Genomic DNA, 22,971 nt, shown 5'->3' with positions numbered 1-22,971 from the left:
AATTACTGCCAGCTGGGCATGCCTTCCTAGTGTCACAGGCATGCTCCTCAGTAGACATGATGGCTCAGGGATCCTTTACTGTTTTTGTCATCAAAATAGTTAGTCACGTGTGACCTATATGGTAACTCCCAGGAATTACCAAGGCTTCGTTAAACAACTCCACTAAAAATGCTCTCAAAGCAAGGAGAAAGTTTATGAATCTATTTAATAACAACAAACAGAAAAATGTATACTGAATGCAATAATATAAGTAATTTACAATAGCATTGTGATCAGGAAAATAATGAATGAACATGTGCAATTTTCTTTTGATTTAATCTCTCCCTCCTTTCCTTCCTTTCTGTGCAGACACTTAAGCAATCACTGTATTAAGTAAAATGTAACAACTGCTTTTAATGGGGTGGGTTCTTGATCCTCTTAGTTTCCTTTGATACTATGACATACATACTGCAAACTTATCATTCCTCTTGAAGCATTTTGTTGTAGAAATTTGCACTCACACACACGAAAAGTTGAAATTATAGTAAAATGAATACCCATGGACCCAATAGCCAGCTTAAACAAATATCCACGTTTCAAGCTTGTTTTATGAGTCCGTCCCCAGACACCACAATGCCCGCAGGGATTTTTAAAAAAATAGTAAAATACACAAATCTTCAGTGAACACCTCCATGAAGTCTCACTGCTGCATGTGCCCACACAGGGTACAATTAAGAGAACATGCAGAGGGAGATCTGTGACATTCAAGGTTCATTCAGCGGTGCCCTGCATGGTACACTGGTGAACGTATCTGCGAATCACAGGTTAAGCTTGTGAGTTACCTGTTCTTGTCCTGGGTGACTGTATAACTTGACATTTAGCATCCTTAATAATCCCAGTGTCTTCGGTACCTACAGCATAAGGGCACATCATACAAAGAAAGATTAATATTTTCTCATTGTAAAAAGTCCTTTTTATCATAAACTGAAAACTATAGCAACTCTAGTATTTAAAGAAATGATTAAGAACATCATCGATAGGTGTCAGAGATATCGGTGAGACAGTTTTTATCTGGAAAAAAATCCACTAAGCGGTAAATCTTATAAATACACCCATAATCAAATGCTATTTAAATACATACATAATAAGTCTAATACAATCTATGCAAATTGCAATCTACTCCTAGCTCTACGCAAAGACACTGCCCAGGTTATCATTCTATCCTGGCCTTACTATGGAAAAGATCAAAACTTCCAACAGAAACTTCATTCATTAAGGAATTAATTCTACACATGAAAAATACCATAAAAGTAATCACCATTTAGAAACCAGCATTTTAAATAACACAAGATTATTTTGGTCTTTAGATTTAATATATTTATAAAAGCAAGAGAGGGAGATAGGTATAATTTTTTAAATGGAAACTAACAAGTGTCACTGGAGATGTAGAGAACTCGGAATGCTAGCACATTGTTGGTGGGAATATAAAATGGTCCGGTGCTATGGAAAAGTATGGCTGTTCCTCAAAAAATTAATCTTAGAATTACCATGGGACCCAGCAATTCCATGTAAGCATATACCCAAAATAATTCAATGTATGTTTTCAAACAAATACTGCCGGGGTCCACCCCCAGCAGGTCCAGGGGTTTTCAAAGGTGTGGACGGAGTTGGCAAAGAGGGAATGACACTGAGACAGTGTTCAGTTGATCAGCAGCCTAGCCAGGTTCTCTAACCAGGTTCTTCAGCCAGGTTCTCTCGCCATGTTCTCTAGCCAGGTTCTATCCAGGTTCTCCAGCCAGGTTCAGTCTGTATTGTCCTGTTACATCTGTATTTATACCAGTTTATTTTAATCCTATCCATTCTATTCCAAAGGTTAGGGCATTTCTTACCTCCATTCCAAGGTTACTCTATTGTTCTGTTAAGCTACAAGGAAGTAACTGAAGATTATCCTAAGTAAAGATTATGTAGTTTAATCGTGATTGTTCATAGTTAAAGTGATTAACTACCCGCCTGGCACTTAGTTAAGGGGTCTTACGGATTTATTCCCTTCCGTAGTCCTGTTAATCCCTAACTCCAGGGAAAAAATCCCCACCTGGGGAAACAACCTTTCTCTGAGAGGTGACCTTGGTTAAAACACACAGTGCTAAGAAGGGGAGCAAAGATATTAAGAACAGTATGCCATATACGCCAGGTCCCTTGAAACATATGCTATGCAGATGTTTCTTCCCTGCAGTGACTGTGTCAAGCAACAAGGATGGATCAGCTTCCGGCAAAATACTGGTACACAAATGTTTATAGAAATACTATTCATATCAGCCAGAAAATGGAAACAATTCAGATGTCCATAAACTAAAGAATAGATAGACAAATGTAGTATATGTACACAGTGGAATATTATTCAGTCATAAAAAGGACTGAAATACTGATACATGCTACAACTTGGATGAACCCCGAAAATATTATGCTAAATGAAAGAAGCCAGATACAAATGGCCATATGGCATGATTCCATTCACATGGAACACTAATAGGTAAATCCATAGAAATAGAAAGCAGACTAGCAATTGCCAGTGATGAAGATGTTCTGAAACTAGACAGCGGATGGTTGCACAAAATTATAAATGTACTAAACGCCACGGTCTGTATACTCCAAAATGGATAATGGTTAACATAATGTGAATTGTACTTAATTTCAAAGAAAAAGGCAAAGGGAAGGGGGGGGGGAGGGAGGTACTGTTTGTTGAAGTTAAAATTGTCCTAACAGAACTGAGTACCTGAAGACGTTAGTGACAGCCTAGCTCCCAACATTTTCTCCAATGACAAGAAAGAACAAGAACGGAAAACTAATTCTACATAAAAACCCCGCCACAGCTGGAACTGAAGATTGAGGACAGCCAATCTTCATAATAACTTTAAGAAGAAACAGAAAAATCACCAAATCCCAGGGTGTCACTTCACTTGCTCTTGTCATGTCCCCACAATCCCCACCCCCACCCCAGGCCCACTTCAAGGCCTGGTGGCGAGCAAAAGCAGAATGAAAAAAATTACAGAGCCCAGGGAGCCAGACAAAGGAAACTAACAAAGGGTCTGAGGCCTATGGAAAATCACTTTCAAATTTATAATCCAAAAGGACTTCCCAGGAACAGAAAAAATCTGAATTTATACAATGAAAGAGGTACCCTGAGAACATTAACCCAGAATAACCAACTCTAAGAAATACCCTAAGTAAGCTATTAGATTTCAAAGCTAAAGAAAATCTTCAAGGCCTCCAAGCACAACGGCCAAACAACATACAAAGGACCCCTGAGCCCGGGTTCTTCCCTTCCTCCCAGGAACTGAACTCTTGCCTGGCACCTGTGCAGCTCATCGCCCTCAGTTCTGGACACAGCTGTACCCTCCCGAGCAGAAAGCCCCGGAGAGCTCCTACCTTCACCTTCTATTGCCTAGAGCAGTGATTCAATGTTGAACAAACAAATAAATAAACTATCACACAGATGACAGGAGCATTAATTTGGGAACTTGGGTCAATGCATATATTGAATTTTGTACAGTCTGTTTTACAACCTAGCAGCCTCGCAAGAGCCTAGAATATATGGCAGCAGCATTTTTTGGTCAATATCCACCCCAACACAATAGCCACCTTAAACAAACAATCAGAGGAGGTTCCATTAGGACGATGTCTGCCACCTGACAAAAGGAACGAACCCTATCATGCAGGTGACCTTGAGGCAGGGGAAGGCCATGGAGAATGACCATACGTTTAGCTGCAAGACTTATGTAAAAGCCACTAACATAACGAAAATGCACTTGCAGCATCTCAAGAAGTTAATCGCACGGCACAGCATTCAGCTGGCAATCAATATTTTCCTTTCCCCACTTACTCTGTCAGTGCGCCGGCAATTGTCTTTAAAAAGATGCCAGGACCAAAGCTGCAGGGCAGGGGGAAGACACACACACAGAGTGAACGCACAGAGGGCTCAGAGAGCCAGGGCCACGGCAGGCCTCGCCGTGACTGCCCCTTCCCCAGACCGCTCCCTCTGTCAGTTACACCTGCCCCACTGTCCTACGGGCTTCGCAGCTGACCAACTTCATGGCTCATCAACAGGCTTGGGTAGTAACAATCCCTGCCTGAAAGGGTCGCTGATAATTAAATGAGCTAATACACAGAGCAGCACTCAGCACAGCTGCCAGACAGAAAAAGTGCTTAAAAAATGATAATGTCCAATAAGCAGGTTCAAGTAACAGGACTACGGCTAGGTTGACTGTTTCCTAACAATGAAGATAAGTCACATGCCATACGCTTTAGATAAATCGGATATGTGAAAGGAGCACTAAAATGTCACTAGCATTAAGTCCTTTTCCTCATTCAGGACAAATTACTTCGTCCTCTTTATCCTGCCCAGGGCGTGCCTGCCCGAGGCCCAGCAGCAAAGTGAAATGCCGGGACTGAGACTCACCACAGCAACCGTGTCTCCGCCGCTGGTGACCTGCTTGTAATAAGGCGACCCTGACAGCACCCTCCAGGCAGAGAGGCCAGCGCTGGACGCTTTCGAGGTGCCCACTTCGGCAGCTTCACATCCGCCCACCAGCAAAAGTCTACGAAAGAGAAAAACGAAAAGAATTGCTAAGGTGCCAATATAAACAAGACAACATCGAAACAAAGGGAGCAGACACAGTTACCTTCTCAAAGAAAACTAAAGTCAGATCACTACATACTAAACCTAGAAGGTAAATATTTTAGAAGAAACAAGCAAAGAAAGCCAGGTTTTTCCATTAGAATTTCACCTTTCCTTATGCAGGGGTAAGGTTTACACAGTTCAGCACCTAAACCCCGATGGGGACTTAGAAATGAGAAAAAATGTTTCAAGGTTGGCCACTGAATAGCAAAGAAACTATCAACACCAATAAACTTTAACAAACAGACGTGCCTCCTCACCCAGACACATAGTGTGTGAATCGCAGCAAAGCACCGGGTGCCATGAGGGGATTTAAAGACAGAAGAGGAGGACGGGCGTCGGTGCCAGAGCGACGTGAGCGAGGCCAGGCTGGCTGAAGGCAGGCGCCATGAGCCAAGGCAGCAGGGCGGCCTCTGGAAGCTGGAAGAGGCGAGAGAACAGATGCCGAGAGGCCTCCTGAAAAGAACAGCCCCGCTGACCCCTTGGTTTCAGCTCAGCGAGACCCATCCGGGACTTCTCACCACACGACCGTAAGACAGTGAACATGCTCTCAGCCACCACGCGTGCGGCATCTGTTAGAGCAAACCCAGAAATCTAAGGTGCACTTGCTCCTTTCCCAGCCCCAGGCGACCTGGCGGACTCTAACTCCACCACTGTCTCTCCTCATTTCATCACTTCCTTTCTAACTAAGCGAACAGCAACCATTAAAAACAAAAAAACAAAAAACAACCCTCATCTCTACCACATACTGTCAAATGTAAATCATTCAAAACTGCATAAAATCCTTCTAGGTGTAGCCACGGAGCTCAGCCCAACTCAAAATCTCAAAATTCATGAAGTATTGGCAATGTGCCTTATTCACAGAAATACACCTGGAGCCGTCACTCGCAGCCACGCTCTTACTGCTTTTATATACGGCTCTAACAAGTGTATATCACCGCAAAAGGCAAGCAACAAACTTTAGGAAGATGGCCTGCAGCAAACCTACTAGAGCTGTTTCTACCCAAAGCCCGTCCTCAGAGCGAGCGGATAATTAGCCCAGTTCACCGGGAAGGAGGCCTGGGTCCAAAGTCACGCGAGCATCTGAGCAGTCCTTGCCTCGAGCAGCCATTCTGCTCAAATGGTTCTTTTGCACTAAAGTAATTTCCCCCAAAAGGTATATTCACTGCAGATAAAATCATAATATTCCCCTGGATCTAACTACCAATTTGAAGAAAATATAGTTGACAAAAATACTTTAAACAGCACTACAAAGGTGCAATCTAAACAGCGGAAGCCCTAAAAATCTAGACAGTAAGAAATACAGTGCGAATGACCTGGTGCCTTCAGAACTAACTCTCTCCTCTTCTCATTCTCTCTCTCAGCAAAAGACAAAGAATGAAGGCGAGCCCAGCGTGCTCAGTGTTGAGCGTCCACCTATGAACCAGGAGATCGCGGTTCAATTGCCGGTCAGGGCACATGCCCAGGTTGCAGGCTTGATCCCCAGTAGGGGGCGTGCAGGAGGCAGCCAATGATTCTCTCTCATCATTGATGTTTCTGCCTCTCTGTCCCTCTCCCTTCCTCTCTGAAATCAATAAAAATAAAAAAATAATAATAAAAAGAACACAATCTGGATGTTTGATGACACTGACCGATTATTGTTAATTATCTTCAAATATGATAATGGCTTCATGTTCATGTTTATGAGAGGTCTTATTTTTTAGATAGACAACTGAAATACTGAATGATATCCTATGCTTTCAATGATTTACTTTGAAATGATGCAGGAGCAGACAGGTGGAGGAATGACTGGGGATACAGACAGAACGAGACTGGCTATGAGCTGATCATCACACTGAACGGCAGACACAAGGGAGTCGGCATCCTACTCTCTATGAACACGCTTCCAATTTTCCATAAAGAAATATTTTTTTTTGAAAGTAAACTTGTCAGGAAAAACTGCTCTGACTAGATAGAAACAAAACAGGTAATTTTGAATATCTACATTTCCAAATGTAATGTTTTTTTCCAAACAGAAAACACGTCGTGCATAAAATATATCATTAAAAGTCAGTAACATCTATACTAATAAAAGGGTAATATGCTAATTAGACCAGGAGACCGGACATCTTCCGACCATGCGACTTCCTTCCAGACAAAGCCATGGTGGTGGGGGCTGAGGCAGAGGCGGTTAGGGGCAATCAGGCTGGCAGGGGAGGGCAGTTGGGGGCCATGAGGCCGGCCGGGGAGGGCAATTGGGGGCCATCAGGCCGGCCGGGAAGGGCAGTTGGGGGCCATCAGGCCAGCAGGGGAGGGCAATTGGGGGCCATCAGGCTGGCAGGGCAGCGGTTAGTCAGCAATCGAACCGGTAGGCAGGCAAGAAGTTAGGAGCCGCCAAAGCCGGGTTGGCTCAGTGGATAGAGCGTCGGCCTGCAGACTGAAAGGTCCCAGGTTCGATTCCAGTCGGGGGCATGTACCTGGGTTGCGGGCACATACCCAGAAGGTGTGCAGGAGGCAGCTGATCGATGTTTCTCTCTCATCGATGTTTCTAACTCTCTATCTCTCTCCCTTCCTCTCTGTAAGAAATCAATAAAATATATTTAAAAAAAAAAAAAGAAGTTAGGAGCCAGCGGTCCTGGATTGCAAGAGGGATGTCTGACTAAACCGGCAGTCGGACATCCCCCAAAGGGTCCCACATTGAAGAGGGTGCAGGCTGGGCTGAGGAACACCCCCCGCCCCCACCGCCATGCACAAATTTCATGCACCAGGCCTCTAGTAATTATAATAAAAAGTTTCTGAGAACTCAACAAAACCCAAAAGGCCACGATACAGCAGATCCTGATAACTAAAATAATTTTTGTCTGATGAATATGTAACATATATACTTACACCAACACTGTAATTATTTTCTCAGGAGATTGAGCATTGTTGTTTAATCTGCACTACTATGTTGTGGAGGGGACAGATGTCATATCCAATTTTCAGATTAAAAAACAGACATAGGGAACTTTAAGTTGCCTGGCTACGAAAGGACATACAGAGCTGAGATTTCAGAGCTATTGTCGCCTGGTCTTGATACTAGGAAACACTTCCTCTCTATCAAATTCTCACAAATATCATGGCCATGCAAAGATCAAATTGGCTACAATATGAAAAGATCAGAATGAACAAAAGTGATTCAGTACCTGCTTCCAAACAACCCCCCCACCATTCACGGCAAACAGAAGAGTAAGTGGGGAAAGAGGCAGAATGATGGACCAATCATGTATTGTCCCCATAAGATGGTATGGCAACCTGGGGACGCTGGTGCTCCAGCTACAAGGATGCACGTGTGCATATGTGGATCTAAAGGGGGGACTGACAGCCTTCATCGACGGGTCCCGTCCCCGCTTCCTTTCCTCGGACAGCCTTGGGCGTGCTTTCCTATCCGGGAAGGAAAATGAGCACAGGCCCGGGGAGAGGGCGGGTCCAAGCAGACCACCACTGCTCAGGACCTCATCACGACCTCTGAGCTGGGTGCAAACACAGCCTAAAGGATGGATGAACTACATGGAGAAGAGGCCAGAGAAAAGTCTGCCCTTTAAACAGTTTCCCGGGCAGAAAGAGCATCCTCAGCCGAGAGAACCTGATGTGCAAGAGCACAGACACCAGTGTGAGAACGGTGTGCTCAGAGAGAGGTAAGACATGCAGAAAGTGCTTCTAGCGAGGCCAGCAGGACAGACGTCCAAAGGGTTCTTCACAAAACGATTCACCTTGCTCCCTTCCTAGGCATGTATCACCTTCCATCCTTTATACCAGTGACACGCGAACTCATTTTTTTGGTTGATTTTTCTTTGTGAAATGGCATTTAAATATATAAAGTAAATATCAACAATATAAGTCTTTGTTTTACTATGGTTGCAAATATCAAAAAATTTCTGTATGTGACACGGCACCCGAGTTAAGTTAGGGTTTTTCAAAATGCTGACACGCGGAGCTCCAAAGGTTCGCCATCACTGCTCTATACAGCAACAGTTCTTTAAACCAGTGGTTGCCAACCTTTCAGACCCCATGGACCACAGTGGTCCGCGGACCCCCAGTTGGTGATCACTGCTTTACATCATGCCCCCAGGACCAAACGGAGAGCCACCTGGGCAGAGACTGTGTGTGTGTGTCCTTCACAGCATTTCCCAGCATTGTTTCACTCCAGAAACACCTACCTGCACACTCTGCAGAGAACTACAGGGACACGAAGATAACTAAAACACAGTCCTTGTCCGTGGCTCACCCTCTCTGGCTTCAGCTCTCCCACCTGAGAAATGAAGGGCTGGGCCCCGTGATGGATGATCTTGTTTCCAGCTCTGACATTCTAGGAGTCTCAAACTCAAAGCAGGAGCATAGGTGCCAGACAACAAAAATGAACTGTGACTGATGCAGCAAAAATGCACAGGGAGGAGTGGGCTAAGTGAGCAGGAGTGCAGGCGGAAGCAGAGAGACAGGCAGTAATAATGGGGTGGACAAGACCATCTGAGGAGCGGGAGGTGGGCAGACAGCTGGCCCCTAAGTATCACACATACATAACAACGATGATCTAAACGGGGCGCTACAGTTATTGCCAAGGATTATAAATGGCTTATTGAGGTTCTTCAAGCTAATAATTGTTGGAAGAGTCTGCCATCTAGTGGCTTGACACTCCTTCAATCCAAGGAGAGAAATCTGAAATACTAGCAGAGACACTTTGATACTCTCTGTCCAAGGACCAATGTGCTTGTGGCATACAATCAGCAAGGAAGGAAAAAAAGAAAAAGTAAATAAAGAAAAAACGACATGTCTCAAAATTGAGAAGTGTTTAAGACTATGCTTACGACCAAAGTAAGGGCTCAAAAATCATTGCCTTCCACTCTAAAGCTAGAAGCCATTCCTCTCTTGGAATAATTGGAATGGTTCCCATTTTAATTCATTTTAGTATAACTTAAATATTCTTTACTATAAAACTGTTACTCATTCAATACTTTAAATTCTGATTACTTTTATCTACACTAATAAAAGAGAAAAATGGTAATTGGCGTACGGCGATACCGTTTTCATTGACTAATCAGGGCTATATGCAAATTAACTGCCAACTAAGATTGGCAGTTAACTGCCAACTAAGATTGGCAGTTAACTGCCAACAAAGATGGCGGCTAATTTGCATATGTAGGCACAATGCAGGGAGGCGAAAGGGAAAGCAGGAAGAAGCCCCCTGCCACTGACAGTGATCGGAAACCCAGGGGGGAGCTAAGAGCTGGGGGGCAGGGCAAAGATCGGAGAATCAGGCACCTTTGCCGCCCTGGCCAGTGATAGCAGGAAGTAGGGGTGGAGCCAGCGATGGGAGCTGGGCAAGGTCGAAGCTGGCAGTCCCAGGAGCTAGGGGTCCCTTGCCTGGGCCTAAAGCGAAGCTCATGATCGCGGCGCCCCCCGCTGCCACTGCAGGTCCCCGCTGCCTGGGCCGGACGCCTAGGCCAGAGGCGTTAGGCCTGGGCAGGGGCGGAGCCTGCAACTGCGGGGAGCTGGGGGTCCCCTGCCCAGGCCTGACACCTCTGCCGGAGGCCTCAGGCCTGGTCAAGGGGCCGATCCGGTGATTGGTGATCGGAGGGTGATGAGGGTCAACTCCTCTGGCTGAGGCATCAGGCCTGGGTGGGGGGCAGAGCCGGGGATTGGGGGGATATGATGGTCCCCTTGCCCAGGCCTGAAGCCTGGGTCAGAGGCGTCAGGCTTGGGCGGGGGGTGGAGCAAGCGATCAGAGGGAGATGGGGGTCCCCTGCCCAGGCATGATTCCTGGGCCAGAGGCCTCAGGCCTGGGCAGGGGCCAGAGCCAGTGATCGGGGGGAGATGGGGGTCCCCTGTCCAAGCCTGACACCTCTGGCGGAGGCGTCAGGCCCGGGCAAGGGGCCGATCAGGCGATCGGAGGGTGATGGGGGTCAACGCCTGAGGGCTCCCAGTATGTGAGAGGGGGCAGGCTGGGCTGAGGTACACTCTCCCCCCCGCCCCCCACACCCAGTGCACGAATTTCGTGCACCGGGCCCCTAGTGTATTAGATAAAGAGCTTATAAGAAGGGAACACGCATAACCACGACGGTTCCCATCAGTGGCTCTCAAACATCAGCACGCCTGGAATCTCCTGGAGGCTTGTGAAAGCGCAGACTGCTGGGCCACCCCTCAGAGGTCTGACTCAGTGGGCCTCGGGCAGAGCCCAGGAATCTGCATCTTCAACAGCCTCTCCCGGTGATGCATGCCGCCGGGCAGGCACCACGCTCTGAGAATGCACACTTCCATTACGCTGAAATCCATGAGCTGAGCTCCGCAGGACACGGTTCACCATGAATAGAAATACGAAGCATCCTACTATCAAGTGGACACATGCGTGAGGATCACCAAGGAAAACTGCTTATCCTGAATCGTTAGTTGTGAAGACAAAACCTGAGGATTTTGCTCAGATGGAGAAAGCACGAATGGAGAAATGGAGACGGCTTAGTTCAGAAGCAAAACTTCATTTTCCTGGCAATTTCATAATTAGGCATTAAGTGTATTTAAAATTGAGTGGTACCTGGTTATAAATTCCTTCACATGTAATTTGGAATTTAGAATAAGAGGTGTAAGAAATCTGTAAAAGTCAACACTCCTCGTTTTATACCTTTCAAGCAGAATTGGACCCATATTCAAAGAGATGGTTGACTGGCATACATTAGACATTCTACTGCAGAGAGGTCAGAAAAAGAGCAAGAAGGGCTTTATAGGCAGAGGACAAAACAAGTAAGCAGCAGCATGAAGGCTTTAACAAACAAAGACACGGAGAAATGCAAGAATTCACACATGTCTGAAGTTATCTAGAGCAGGAGTCAACAACCATAGCCTCTGGACCAAATCCAAACCACCACCTACTTCTGTAAATAAAGCTGCACTGGAACACACTCACACGCGTTCATTCGTGTGTTTCTACGGCTGCCTTCACACTGCCAGGGGAGAGCTGAGCAGTTACAACAGAGCCCGACTGGCCCTTTACAGAAAAGTGTGCTGACCATTGGTCTGGAGCAAAGAAACATGAAGGGCAGTGACAGGAGCCTAGAGAAGTCAAAAGACCAAACTACAGTCGGCCTTTAATACTAAACCCAGGAGCTGTCGCTCTCTCCCAGGGCTAAAGGAAATTAGAGGTGAATTTTTAAGCTCAGGCTTGTGTTGTAAGACCTATATTCCTTGCCAGAAACACAACAGAAAACAAATTAGAGGAGGATCAGACAGAAAGCAGGGAACACACTTGATAATAAATTGCGTGAGAAGTAATGAGTTTCTGAACTATAAGATGGTAGTAGAAATGGAGAGGAGAAAAATCTGAGATCTATGAGAGAAGAATAATCAACAAGTCTTAAAGATCCATAAAAATGAGTTAAGACAGTTATCGAAAGTGAATCTCAGGTTTTGGCCTGGTGAAATGCTATATATCAAGTTTGGGCATATAGGAGCAAATGTAGGGCTGGAGGTAAAATATGATCAATTCAGTTAGAATGTAATGAATATGAGGTACCTGTGAGCTGGCTATCCAAGACAAGTTCTGTGGGGCTGGGCCAATCGCTCTGGGGCCCAGGGGGGACTTACGGGACACAGATTTGGGAGATAATACATATGCACTTAAGTGGTTGAATGTTTGGTTAAAGCTGCCTATAAAGAATTCATAGAGTAGGTAAAAGAAAAATATGGCCAAAGGATTCCACTAATACCCACTAGAATTAATAATCAGGATCAGCAAGGTTGCAGGATGCAGGATCAATATACTTAAATCAATTGTATTCCTATATACCAGCAATGAACACTCAGAGGGGGGAGCGTAAGTGTACATACACACACACACACACACACACACACACACACACACACACCCCTCACGAGCTAGGGAAGAGGAGAGAAACACCCAGCCTGCCTCTGCTACTGCACACCTGTGTCATACACGGGCAGCTCCTGATGGGCTAGACGCGGCTCCATGGCACCTCTCAATCCAGCATTCTAGGCAGCCATAACCCATGGAAGGCAGGCAACACCTACAGTAAAATGTACTCCTATTCCTCACTAGGGCAACCTCAAAGGAAAAGCTACCTCCTGTTCATTTTCTTTAATCTCCCAAAGCCTTAGCCAAGGATTCTCAAAGGGGGAGTAAGGGATCGGAATGCCCTACAGAGGCTTTTATCAAATCAGATGCTGGGATCCCATCCCACAACAACCTGATCACGTCTTGGAGAGAGGAGCCTGGGTATGCATCAGTCCTCATTCCTATAAAACAGACTCAACAGCCTTCTTTCCACTCTCTGCTCCCAAGAGGGACCCACCCAGCTAGCATCACTCCGAGTTTAAGAAGAAAGTCAATCTGACCCAAGTCAGATCAAGTTAAACTACCACCAAAACACTCTGAAAGAAAGAGGGGATAGAGAGATTGGTTGACTGATTGATTTACCAACTGAACAGGTTCAAAAATTTATAAAGATCTTAAAAGGCCCATTTAATTGCAATGGTAACATAATGAGAATGAGCCCATCCTATCAAAGAATCTCTGAATGTAGGAGTGATGGATGGGTGAAAGATGATTTCCAAAAAAACTTAATGTTTTTCAATACTAAGCTAAAAATGTTCAAATTAATAAGGCATTGTCTTCTACTTTTAAAAAGCAGGCAGCTGGAGGCTGTTAAGAACCAAGATACTTTGAGTCACACATGTCTACCCACCCTTAACATTCTGGGCAAAACAGACCATACGATGTGGCCAAGACTCACTTCCCTGCCTCCCCAGAAACAAATGCCTATAAAGCAACCCCCCACCCCCACCATCACCAAAAAATTAGTCTGTGAAGCTCAGAAGCCCCTTAATTCACATCTAAGGGCTTTCACCTCTACCAAGACAATGCAGCTTTCCTACAGACAACAGCTTCACTTCTCTTCAAAAAACCAACCTGAAATATGAAAAGAAGAATTTTCTCATGCTAGAGGAATGAGAAATTGAGAAGCGAAATGAAAAACCCCTTAATATAAGGTCAACTGGATTACTGACATTCATACTTCTCAGGCACAAGGCTGCACGTTAATCTCCCAAATGCCAACAGACCCTGTATTACCGAAGGCCAAGTGCTCTCTCTCCCCGCAGTGGGAGATAATCGCAATGACCATGACCCCGTGCTCATTTTCCTGCAATCCTTCAGAAAATTATTAATCTTATCTAGTTAGGGTTTATGAAAAATTTAGTATGCATGTTACAGCTATCTTCTCCTCTAGCTGTCAATATAGTGTATCTTTCCACGTATCAGTGCCTTGATTCTCCCAGAATACATATGACTTAGGAACCAGAAAGAAAGACAGGCCACGTTACGGTGATGTAATGGCTGTGGAAGTCCACTGACTACCTTGTAGAAGTATCTCGCAGGTCTAGATGGAAGGTCCACCCCGTTGGAGGGCAGCAGAATTTGCCCTTGCCTTTGGGTGAAGCTTTCAGGTAGGGGACTCAACACTATCTTCGCCACAAGATCAAATTTAATCATTTGTGGAATGAGCCTATATTTCCCTAGATAAGAGTGCTGTGGCCCCTCTTTGTGCTCTACGGCACCCCTTCCCATTCCACGTGAAGACTGTTTCCCTTGCATTTTGGGCCAGTGAAATTAGCATCACGTCAATGGAGAGCTCATGCACACACCAAGCACTTTTGATCCCCCACTAAGTATGAGCTCTTTATTTGGAATACTCCCTTTATCCCATGAGTGTAAGAGACTCATGAGTTAAAATGCTTAACGTTTTGTTTAGGGGAAGTCGGAAAGCCAGGTAAGATGAACAAACCAATATACCCAGAGCATGGCCCTTCAACACTTCAGCATGCCCTTACTTAAAGGTATTTCTCAGTCTCCCCTAAAGAACAGCTTTCTATAGACTATGCCCTACTCCAGCCGTGCCCAGGACAGCAGTCCCTACTGCATGCTGGGAGAATGCCATTCCCTAACTACTCTCGGCCAGTGTAGCTTGTCATCTGATTGCAACCTACTATAAGGCAATCTGAAACCATCACTTCTTATTCCCTGTAAACAACGTCTCAAGTTCTTTCTGAAGAAGCTGTACTTGGCCTAAAACATGGTTTATTGAGAGAGATAAAAAAACTTAAATCATCCAAGTGCTCGGACTCACCCTTTGCATAACCATGACATACATCACTCAGTGAGGGTTCCGCCCACGGACGGCAGGAAACATGAGTGCCTCTCTTACCATAAACCCGAGTATCTTTCTTAACAGAGATAAAAGTGTTCAAATGAAAGCCTGTTTAAAGGGTCTTTTTTCCTCTTATTCATTCCTTTATCTATTACAGTTTTACTGAGATGCAATTTGAATTCCATAAAATTCAAAGACAGGAGAGATCTCTAGGGATAATGAAATATTCTGAACCTGACTGTAGTAGCAGTTGCACAAATCTATACATTTGCTGAAAATCACTGGATTACACACTTAAAATCAATTATGTGAGTCACCAAGGATTCTGAGCATGGGTTGCTCCTAAAAGGGCCCAAGAGAGATGTGTTTTCTATCTTTTCTCTTTGCTGTGATGTAAACTAGAGTCTAGATCAGTCGTGGGCAAACTATGGCCCACGGGCCGGATCCAACCTGTTTGAAATGAATAAAACTAAAAAAAAAAAAAGACCGTACCCTTTTATGTAATGATGTTTACTTTGAATTTATATTAGTTCACACAAACACTCCATCCATGCTTTTGTTCCGGCCTCCGGTCCAGTTTAAGAACCCATTGTGGCCCTCGAATCAAAAAGTTTGCCCCCCCCCCCCCGTCTAGATGTTACCTTCAAACACTAATTATCTCTGTGTAGCTCCAAAGAATGGCTGAGATTCAAAATTGAGTAAGTCAGCTTTTGCTTGTAGAAATGCACAATGAAATTAGGAATACAAGCTTCTTTACAAGCGGTAAGCTGTTGAAAGCAATGTCATTTAAAAATACATACACAGATAGAGTCTGGTATTTGAATGAACTCACATCAAGGGCATGCCCTCATCTGTGACTACATGACTCCTCTGCAGGGCTGTCCACTCAGAGAGCGGGCATGACAGCTGGATCCCCAGCTCCAAGCACTGCGCCCACCTGTACTGAAAGTGCAAAGCCGCCTCTCTAAGAAGGACCCGGGGAACAACGTGAGCCAAAATCAACAGGACGAAGAGAACACGAAGCACCCAAAAGAGCAGAGGGAACGAGCTGGGTGCCTGTAGGAGGGACAGGACTGGCCCAGGAGGCAGTCGGGGAGGATGAAACAAGGTCATCAGGCGGTGAGTTAGGAAACGTGAAAAGGAGGAATCAAAACACCAAACCCACAGAGCTTATCCCACAGCCTCTATCAATCTCTGTTTTATATCACCCGTTCACCACCTTGCTTTCTCTTCTGCAGCGGGCTCACAGCATCAGGCAAAACAATGCATTTCTTTAAACCCTGAGTCTGTACATCACCAATTTATCCCAGCTCCACTCGGGCCGATTTAGCTCACATTTACAAAATCCTTGTGGGTGATGAATATCACAGACTCATATTACTAGAGCAAGCAAAAATAAATAAAAATGTGAGGAACATTTTCGCTTCTCTCATTTAAAAAGAACACCTAATGGAAAACATGAACAACCTAGCAAGATTCTGGTCATGCACAACAGGGCATTTACACATACTCCTTACTTTAGAACAATTTCCATCCAGAAACCTTAATGCAATCATCCATCCCACGCTGACTGCTATCAAGAATTGCACTGTATATGATTGCAGAACCAAGAAGAGACCCACCCCTCTGTGGTTTGATAAAATAATTAAGTTTCCAAACTTTATATGTAAAGACCATTCTCCCCCTAAAAATATGCCTACAGTTTGTTTAGATCCTGGGCCAAAAGTGAAAGCATTCAGAATAATGAATGTAATCTGACTTACAACAAACTGGTATCATGTAACAACTATTTTATGATCATTTCAAACCTAGGGTCCCAAGTAAACCCCACTTAACCCCCTGAAATACTGCTAGGAAAAAACATAACAAATATTGACCTTTGTAAAATATCCAAACAATGTAGTTAGTGTGAAATAAACAAGAAAAAACAGCAAAGGATTAAGACATAAAATATACTTCTTGGAAAAGGGACAAGAAAAATAAAACAGAAGAAAGTGGGGGATGGACCAGAATATCAAATAGAGAAGAAAGAGGGAAGAGAAAAATCAAAACAGAGAGACCATTTTCTTCTGCACTCGGGAAATTAGAGTTACAGTCCAGGGAGCCCGAGAGGGAGAGGCATCAATTAACAGGCTTACACTAGATGCTGTGACTGACCAGGACGTACATGACGCATTCTTTGCCTTCAAGTACCTGGCGTTCTAATGCAAGATATAGGACCTATTCTTCAGAATAAAAATAATAATAAAATGTGATACGTACATAAACAGTGCCCCAAAGGTGGCAAAACACAGAAGAGCAAATCTGTGTAAGAAAATAAAGAGGCCCTACTGCCTGGGGCCTGAACTAGTCCATTATCACCTGGGTCACCCAGGCTCTAATGCAGGGGTCCTCAAACTACAGCCCGCGGGGCCACATGCAAATACAAATATTGTATTTGTTCCCATTTTGGTTTTTTACTTCAAAATAAGATACGTGCAGTGTGCATAGGAATTTGTTCATAGTTTTTTTTTAAACTATAGGCCGGCCCTCCAACGGTCTGAGGGACAGTGAACTGGCCTCCTGTTTAAAAAGTTTGAGGACCCCTGCTCTACTGTCTCCCAACTGAATCAACCTTCCTGAAAGCACACCTGATCACATGTCCTCGTCTCAAACACGTACCTGCCCTAGAGAGCAGGCAGCCCCGTAGTGCTTCCAATCACCTGACCTCAAGCTGTCTCCAATGCCCAATCTCCCATCACGCCCACCCCCTGTCCTCCCCTCCCACACACCCTGCAGTGTCAGCCAGGCTACCCCTCCTGCGGTTTCAAAAATGCACTGTACCAATGGACATAAGACACTGGGGGGAGGGGAGGCTGGGGGATTGTCAAGGGGCGGGGGAAGGAGACATATGTAATACTCTTTGTAATACTTTAAGCAATAAAAAAAATGCACTGTAGCTGCCTTCCCCTTGTCACTGCTCACACTGTCACTTTGTCTGGGATGCCCCTCAGGCCCAGACCGTACCCATTCTCCAAAGCAAGTGCCACCTGCACACTTCCCTGATCCTACACGGAGGGAAGCTCTCCTCCATCCAGGTCCCACATCACTTTATCTGCACCGTTAAGACCCTTGCTTCTTTGTACCTTGCGTTCCCATATAATACACGCGCACACACAAACACATGTATAACATACACACACATTTAAATAGAGAAAACCGCCTCGCTGGGGTGGCTCAGTTGGCTGAGCCTTGTCCCACGCACCAGGAGGTGGCAGTTTGATTCCCGGTCAGGGCACATGCCCGGTTGCAGGTTCCATCCCGTCGGAGCATGTACAAAAGACAACCAATCCATGTTTCTCTCATACTGATATCTCGATCTCTCTCTCCCTCTCTCTCTCTCTCTCTCTCTCTCTCTCTCTCTCTCTCTCTCTCTCTCTCAGCATATCGTGAAATGAGAATTTAAAAAAAAGAAGAGTCAGAACAGACAATTTCTCTCTAAAACTGTGCCACGACTTCCACGTCCACCCGAGACTCCGCCCAACGAGAGAACAAGTGCTTGCGTACCTGTGGCCGGGGTGGTAGGCCGCTGTGCTGACGCCACGGGGATGACGGCCACTGAAGCTGAAACAGTGACTCTCCTGATAGCTCTGATTTGTCCCAACGCTAATGGAAGGAGGTAGAAAAGAAATACACGCCATTATACCCCAGTGAGAGGCCACTCAACACTCACTGTAATTAAACCTAAACAGCAGATACACAAATACTGCCGAGGATGCAAAACCACCAGAACGCTCATACATTATAGTGGGAATGTGAATAATATAAAAACTTTAGACAAAGGTCGGGTGGTTTCTTATAAAGATAAACTACATCTACCCTGTAACTCAGCAATTCCACTCAGAGATAGTGAACCAATGGAAATGAACATGTGTATCCATAAAGACTTAGACAGAATGGCCATAGTTTTATTTGCAATGTCCAAAACTGGAAACTCAGAAGTCCAACAACAGAAGAATGGATAAGCAAGTCATGAGCGCTGTGGACGGAATGCTGGTGACCATCCCTCTCCCCACCCCGCCCCCCTGTACATCTAAACAGAAGTTGCTCCGGGAGTGCGTGTGGATAAGGATTTACTGGAAAGGGGCATGAGGGACGCTCCGGCATGACGCCGATGTTCTGCATCTCACAGGAGTTTGAACTACACAAGTGTATGCATTTGCCACACCTCACTGGCTGGTACACTTAAGATCTGTGCATTTTGTTGTATGCAAATTTTATCTCAAAAGAAAAAAACTATAAGCAAATATTGAAGTTTAATTAATGACAGGCATTCTAACGTATTTAAGTAGTGACTCTGAAACTCATTAAAAACTGAGATTGATGAATGGCTGGATAGGAATGTGAGACAGCAGGTACAGTACAAATGCTAGTAGAATGTAAGTTGAGGTATATGAGTCTTCACTATACAATTCTTTCAAACTTCCTATTATATTTGCAATTTTCATAATAAAATGCTGAAAGAAAAAAAAAGAAACAACAAAAGCTGACACTAATCCAGAGAAATAAACATTGTTTTGTCAAATAGGTCTTCCCAAACGAAGTATTTTACTTTCACCTTACAAGGTAACTTCTAAGTTCTCCTCGGTAATTGATGACTAAGAGTTCTGCAGACCACTGTGCACTTGCTTTATATTCCAGAAAGATCAACCCAGCAACGGCATAGCTCAAATCACCTGCTAGACTCGATGCCTAAAGAGGGAGAAATTAAGTTATTAAAAAGATAGAAGTTAACATCTGTAAGTGAAGATATCCGAGACATTGGCCTTACCAGGTGACTCTACATCAGAGAGCCCCAGAATTGATCTGCCAGTCAGAGTGCCTACAAGTAGACACCCAAGTTTAGACCAGCCTTCCAACCACAGCTGGGACCACAGCTGCCTCTTTGGATGAGATGTTCACCTAGATAAGTGAACTTATGTTCACTGGAGATCCATAGCCAAACACACACACACAAACACAAACACACACACACACACACACACACACACAGCAATGCCACCATTCAGCCTCAAAGGATTCTGAGATACAGAATTCAGATAGAAGCCTTCAAATGTGGATTTCTACTTCCCGCAGTAACCAAAGCTAAAAAAAAGTCTCCAATTACTTTCCATTTCCCTTTAAAGGAAAGGACATTTAAAAGTACTCACTTACTGCCAACTTCTCCCCTCACTGGAAGCTTATAACATCCTTTGGTATCTCTACTCAGTACTTACTACCACGTGTTAGTAACGGTGGACTGCATCTGGATACTGCGTTACGAAATACAAAGAATAAACTATTTCGCCCTAACTGGTTTGGCTCAGTGGATAGAGCGTCGGCCTGCAGACTGAAAGGTCCCAGGTTCGATTCCGGTCAAGGGCATGTACCTTGGTTGCGGGCACATCCCCAGTAGGAGGTGTGCAGGAGGCAGCTGATCGATGTTTCTCTCTCATCAATGTTTCTAACTCTCTATCCCTCTCCCTTCCTCTCTGTAAAAAGGCAATAAAATATATTTAAAAAAAAAAAGAATAAACTATTTCATGTATGCATATCTACCTAGATTCAGCACATCTTAAGTTCACCATTTACTATTCAGATTTATATTCCTATTCCCCTCTCTTCACATTCACTCACGCAAGTGCTTACACAAAAAGGACATGAGAAGCCATGTTACCGGCTGAAGGCACGTACGCACCGGGGCAATCACGAAGAGCTCGCTCCCCATGAGGTCGAACACCCGCACGGTGCCGGTGCTCTCGGCGTAGGCCAGCAGCGTGCAGTCATAGCTCCAGGCCACACGCCGCCACTGGGGCTTCGGGTCCTTTGGAACTGGAACAAAGAGGAAAGAGTGCTTTGGCCAATAAATTATAAAGAACGCTAACACAGTTACTGCCACTACAATGAAGTATTCAATCATATTACATCACCTCCTAAGGATCTCTCCTGCTTCGGTTCCACAGATGGGAACAGTTCCCTGAAGCCCCTTCAGGTAGGAGTGGGAAACCTGAACCATGGCCAGCTCTGCCCACATGTTGAGAAGCAAAGCCCACGGACACCAGCGCCCTGAATGCCTGGCCTGGTAGAGGCTCAGGAATAATACACCTCCAATACTTTGGAATTAAGAGATTAAAAGCATAGAGAATGGGCAGAAAATAATTCCAATCCAATGACTGCAATTCCTCTAAAAGCAAAAATTAAACATTTCAACCGAGAGCTTTTAATACTAGTATATCAACTATAGATGCCAAGGAAATAGCATGATTATGCTGAAAGTATCAGAAATATGTATACACACATATAAAATATATATTAGGCAGGTGAACTGAGACTTGTTCTTAATCACACAATTATAAAATATTGATAATCAGCACCTTAATAACCCAACACCTGTATTTGAGGTTTCCAATGGTTTTGGGTTTTTTGTTTTTGCTTCAGTTCCCCCTGCTAGAATATCAGAACTGAAGAGACAGGAGGAGCAGTGCCTTCCTTTTACCAATAAGAATTCCAGCTCAGACTGTGTGGCTCAGTGGTTGAGCATTGACCTATGAACCAGGATGTCACAGTTGAATTCCCGATCAGGGCACATGACCAGGTTGTAGGCTCGATCCCCAGTGTGGAGCGTGCAGGAGGCAGCCAATCAATGATCTCTCTCATCATTAATGTTTCTACCTCTCACTCCCTCTCCTTTCCTCTCCGAAATCAATAAAAATACGTTTTTTAAAATTCCAGATGATCAGGAGAATCAAGGTGAAATGAATCCAGAGCAGAATACAGGAGGGTTTGGTGGGTTTTCTCAGAGCCTACGAAGATATTGCATATACTCAGGAAAAGCAATCTTTTTTAACGGTAATAGAATGGGTAAAGAAATGAGTTCTCTGTCTTCAGATAGCTTTAAAAAAAATCAAACTTGGAAGTCAACATGGGAACAAAATGATAAACTGCACAAGAATACAAGATGTGCACACACACAGATTCTCCATAAACACGACGACAATTTAATGCCCTGAAAATATTCCTGCACTGCACAAACACAGCCCCACTTCCCCACTATGACTGCTTTCCCTGTGACAACAGGCTTTGCCTCCTATTTCATTTTCCTGGGTAAACAGATTTACGCACCACATTCTGTATCTGTTCGGAAATAAGTTCCGTCTGAAGGGGACTTGTTTTTGCTTTTACTCCTGGTTATAACCAGGGGCTCTGGAAACTTCAGCATGTGTTTGACTCGGATAAAGATGTTTTCATTACAAGGTAAGCTTTTACATAATAACTGGAAAATAAAGATTTTATCACTGGATGTTCCCAGCTGCCTGTGTGGTCTGGGAGAGCTGCAAGTGTCCTTGGAGTTGTCTGAAAAGTATTCCAAAGGCTGGGGTCAAATTAGCCTCATCTGCCCGGCCGGCGTGGCTCAGTGGATGAGCATCGACCTATGACCCAGGCGGTCACAGCTCGATTCCCAGTCAGGGCACATGCCTCAGTTGCTGACTCAATCCCCAATGTGGGGCATGCAGGGGGCAACCACTCAATGATTTTCTCTCATCATTGATGTTTCTATCTCTCTCTCCCTCTCCCTTCCTCTCTGAAATCAATGAAAGTATATATATTTTTTAAAATGTTAGCCTCATTTGACACCTGCCAGGTGCTTGGTGAAGCTGGCATACCTGCTCACATCCTGCCCTGCCGCAGCCCTTCCACCTGCCACGTGGTCCAGCTCTTGCCACCTCAAAGCGTAGGTCAGTCTCCCTCTGCCTGGACACTCCCGCTGAAGCCTTCCCGGCTCCCAGCACCTTCCCAGGCTCCACTCAGTATCACGTCCTCAGCAGGCTTTCTCTGTCCCCCTCCCACGGAGCCTCAAAGCCCATCACCGTCCTCATTTCCAACGATTCCATTTCCTTCACCGTTCTTATCCCAAATAATAATACCTTCGTTTGTCTACTTTTATCGCCTTCCTATTCATTAAACTATAAATTCCAAAATGTCAGGCCCTGTGCCCATTTAGGGAGTAACTTGACCTCGTGCCCTCTGGTCCATAATCGGTGCTCGGGTGCTAAAGGAGTGCGTCAATCCAGTGCCCATGTGCCCAAACTCGAAATGGGCATTGCCAAGGATTGGAAACTAAGGAACTCT

General features: G+C 44.8%; 1 protein-coding gene across 1 annotated transcript in view; it reads right to left on the bottom strand.

The window, feature by feature from the left end:
• Nucleotides 1–22,971, bottom strand: part of NBAS (NBAS subunit of NRZ tethering complex) — a gene marked incomplete at its 5' end in the record, with an annotated part of 205,602 nt that overhangs the window by 167,013 nt on the left and 15,618 nt on the right. The window contains 5 exons of the mRNA XM_081100575.1: nt 822–890; nt 4,436–4,574; nt 18,370–18,468; nt 19,421–19,554; nt 20,540–20,673. Of these exons, the coding sequence (XP_080956701.1) occupies nt 822–890; nt 4,436–4,574; nt 18,370–18,468; nt 19,421–19,554; nt 20,540–20,673 (575 nt within the window). The remainder of the gene's footprint in view (nt 1–821; nt 891–4,435; nt 4,575–18,369; nt 18,469–19,420; nt 19,555–20,539; nt 20,674–22,971) is intronic.

Source organism: Myotis nattereri (assembly GCF_964212035.1).
Source record: "Myotis nattereri genome assembly, chromosome: 10".
In the NCBI taxonomy this organism is placed as follows: Eukaryota; Metazoa; Chordata; class Mammalia; order Chiroptera; family Vespertilionidae; genus Myotis; species Myotis nattereri.
The sequence above is the reverse complement of the archived record's forward strand: the minus strand, read 5'-3'. Positions and strand labels throughout refer to the sequence as shown.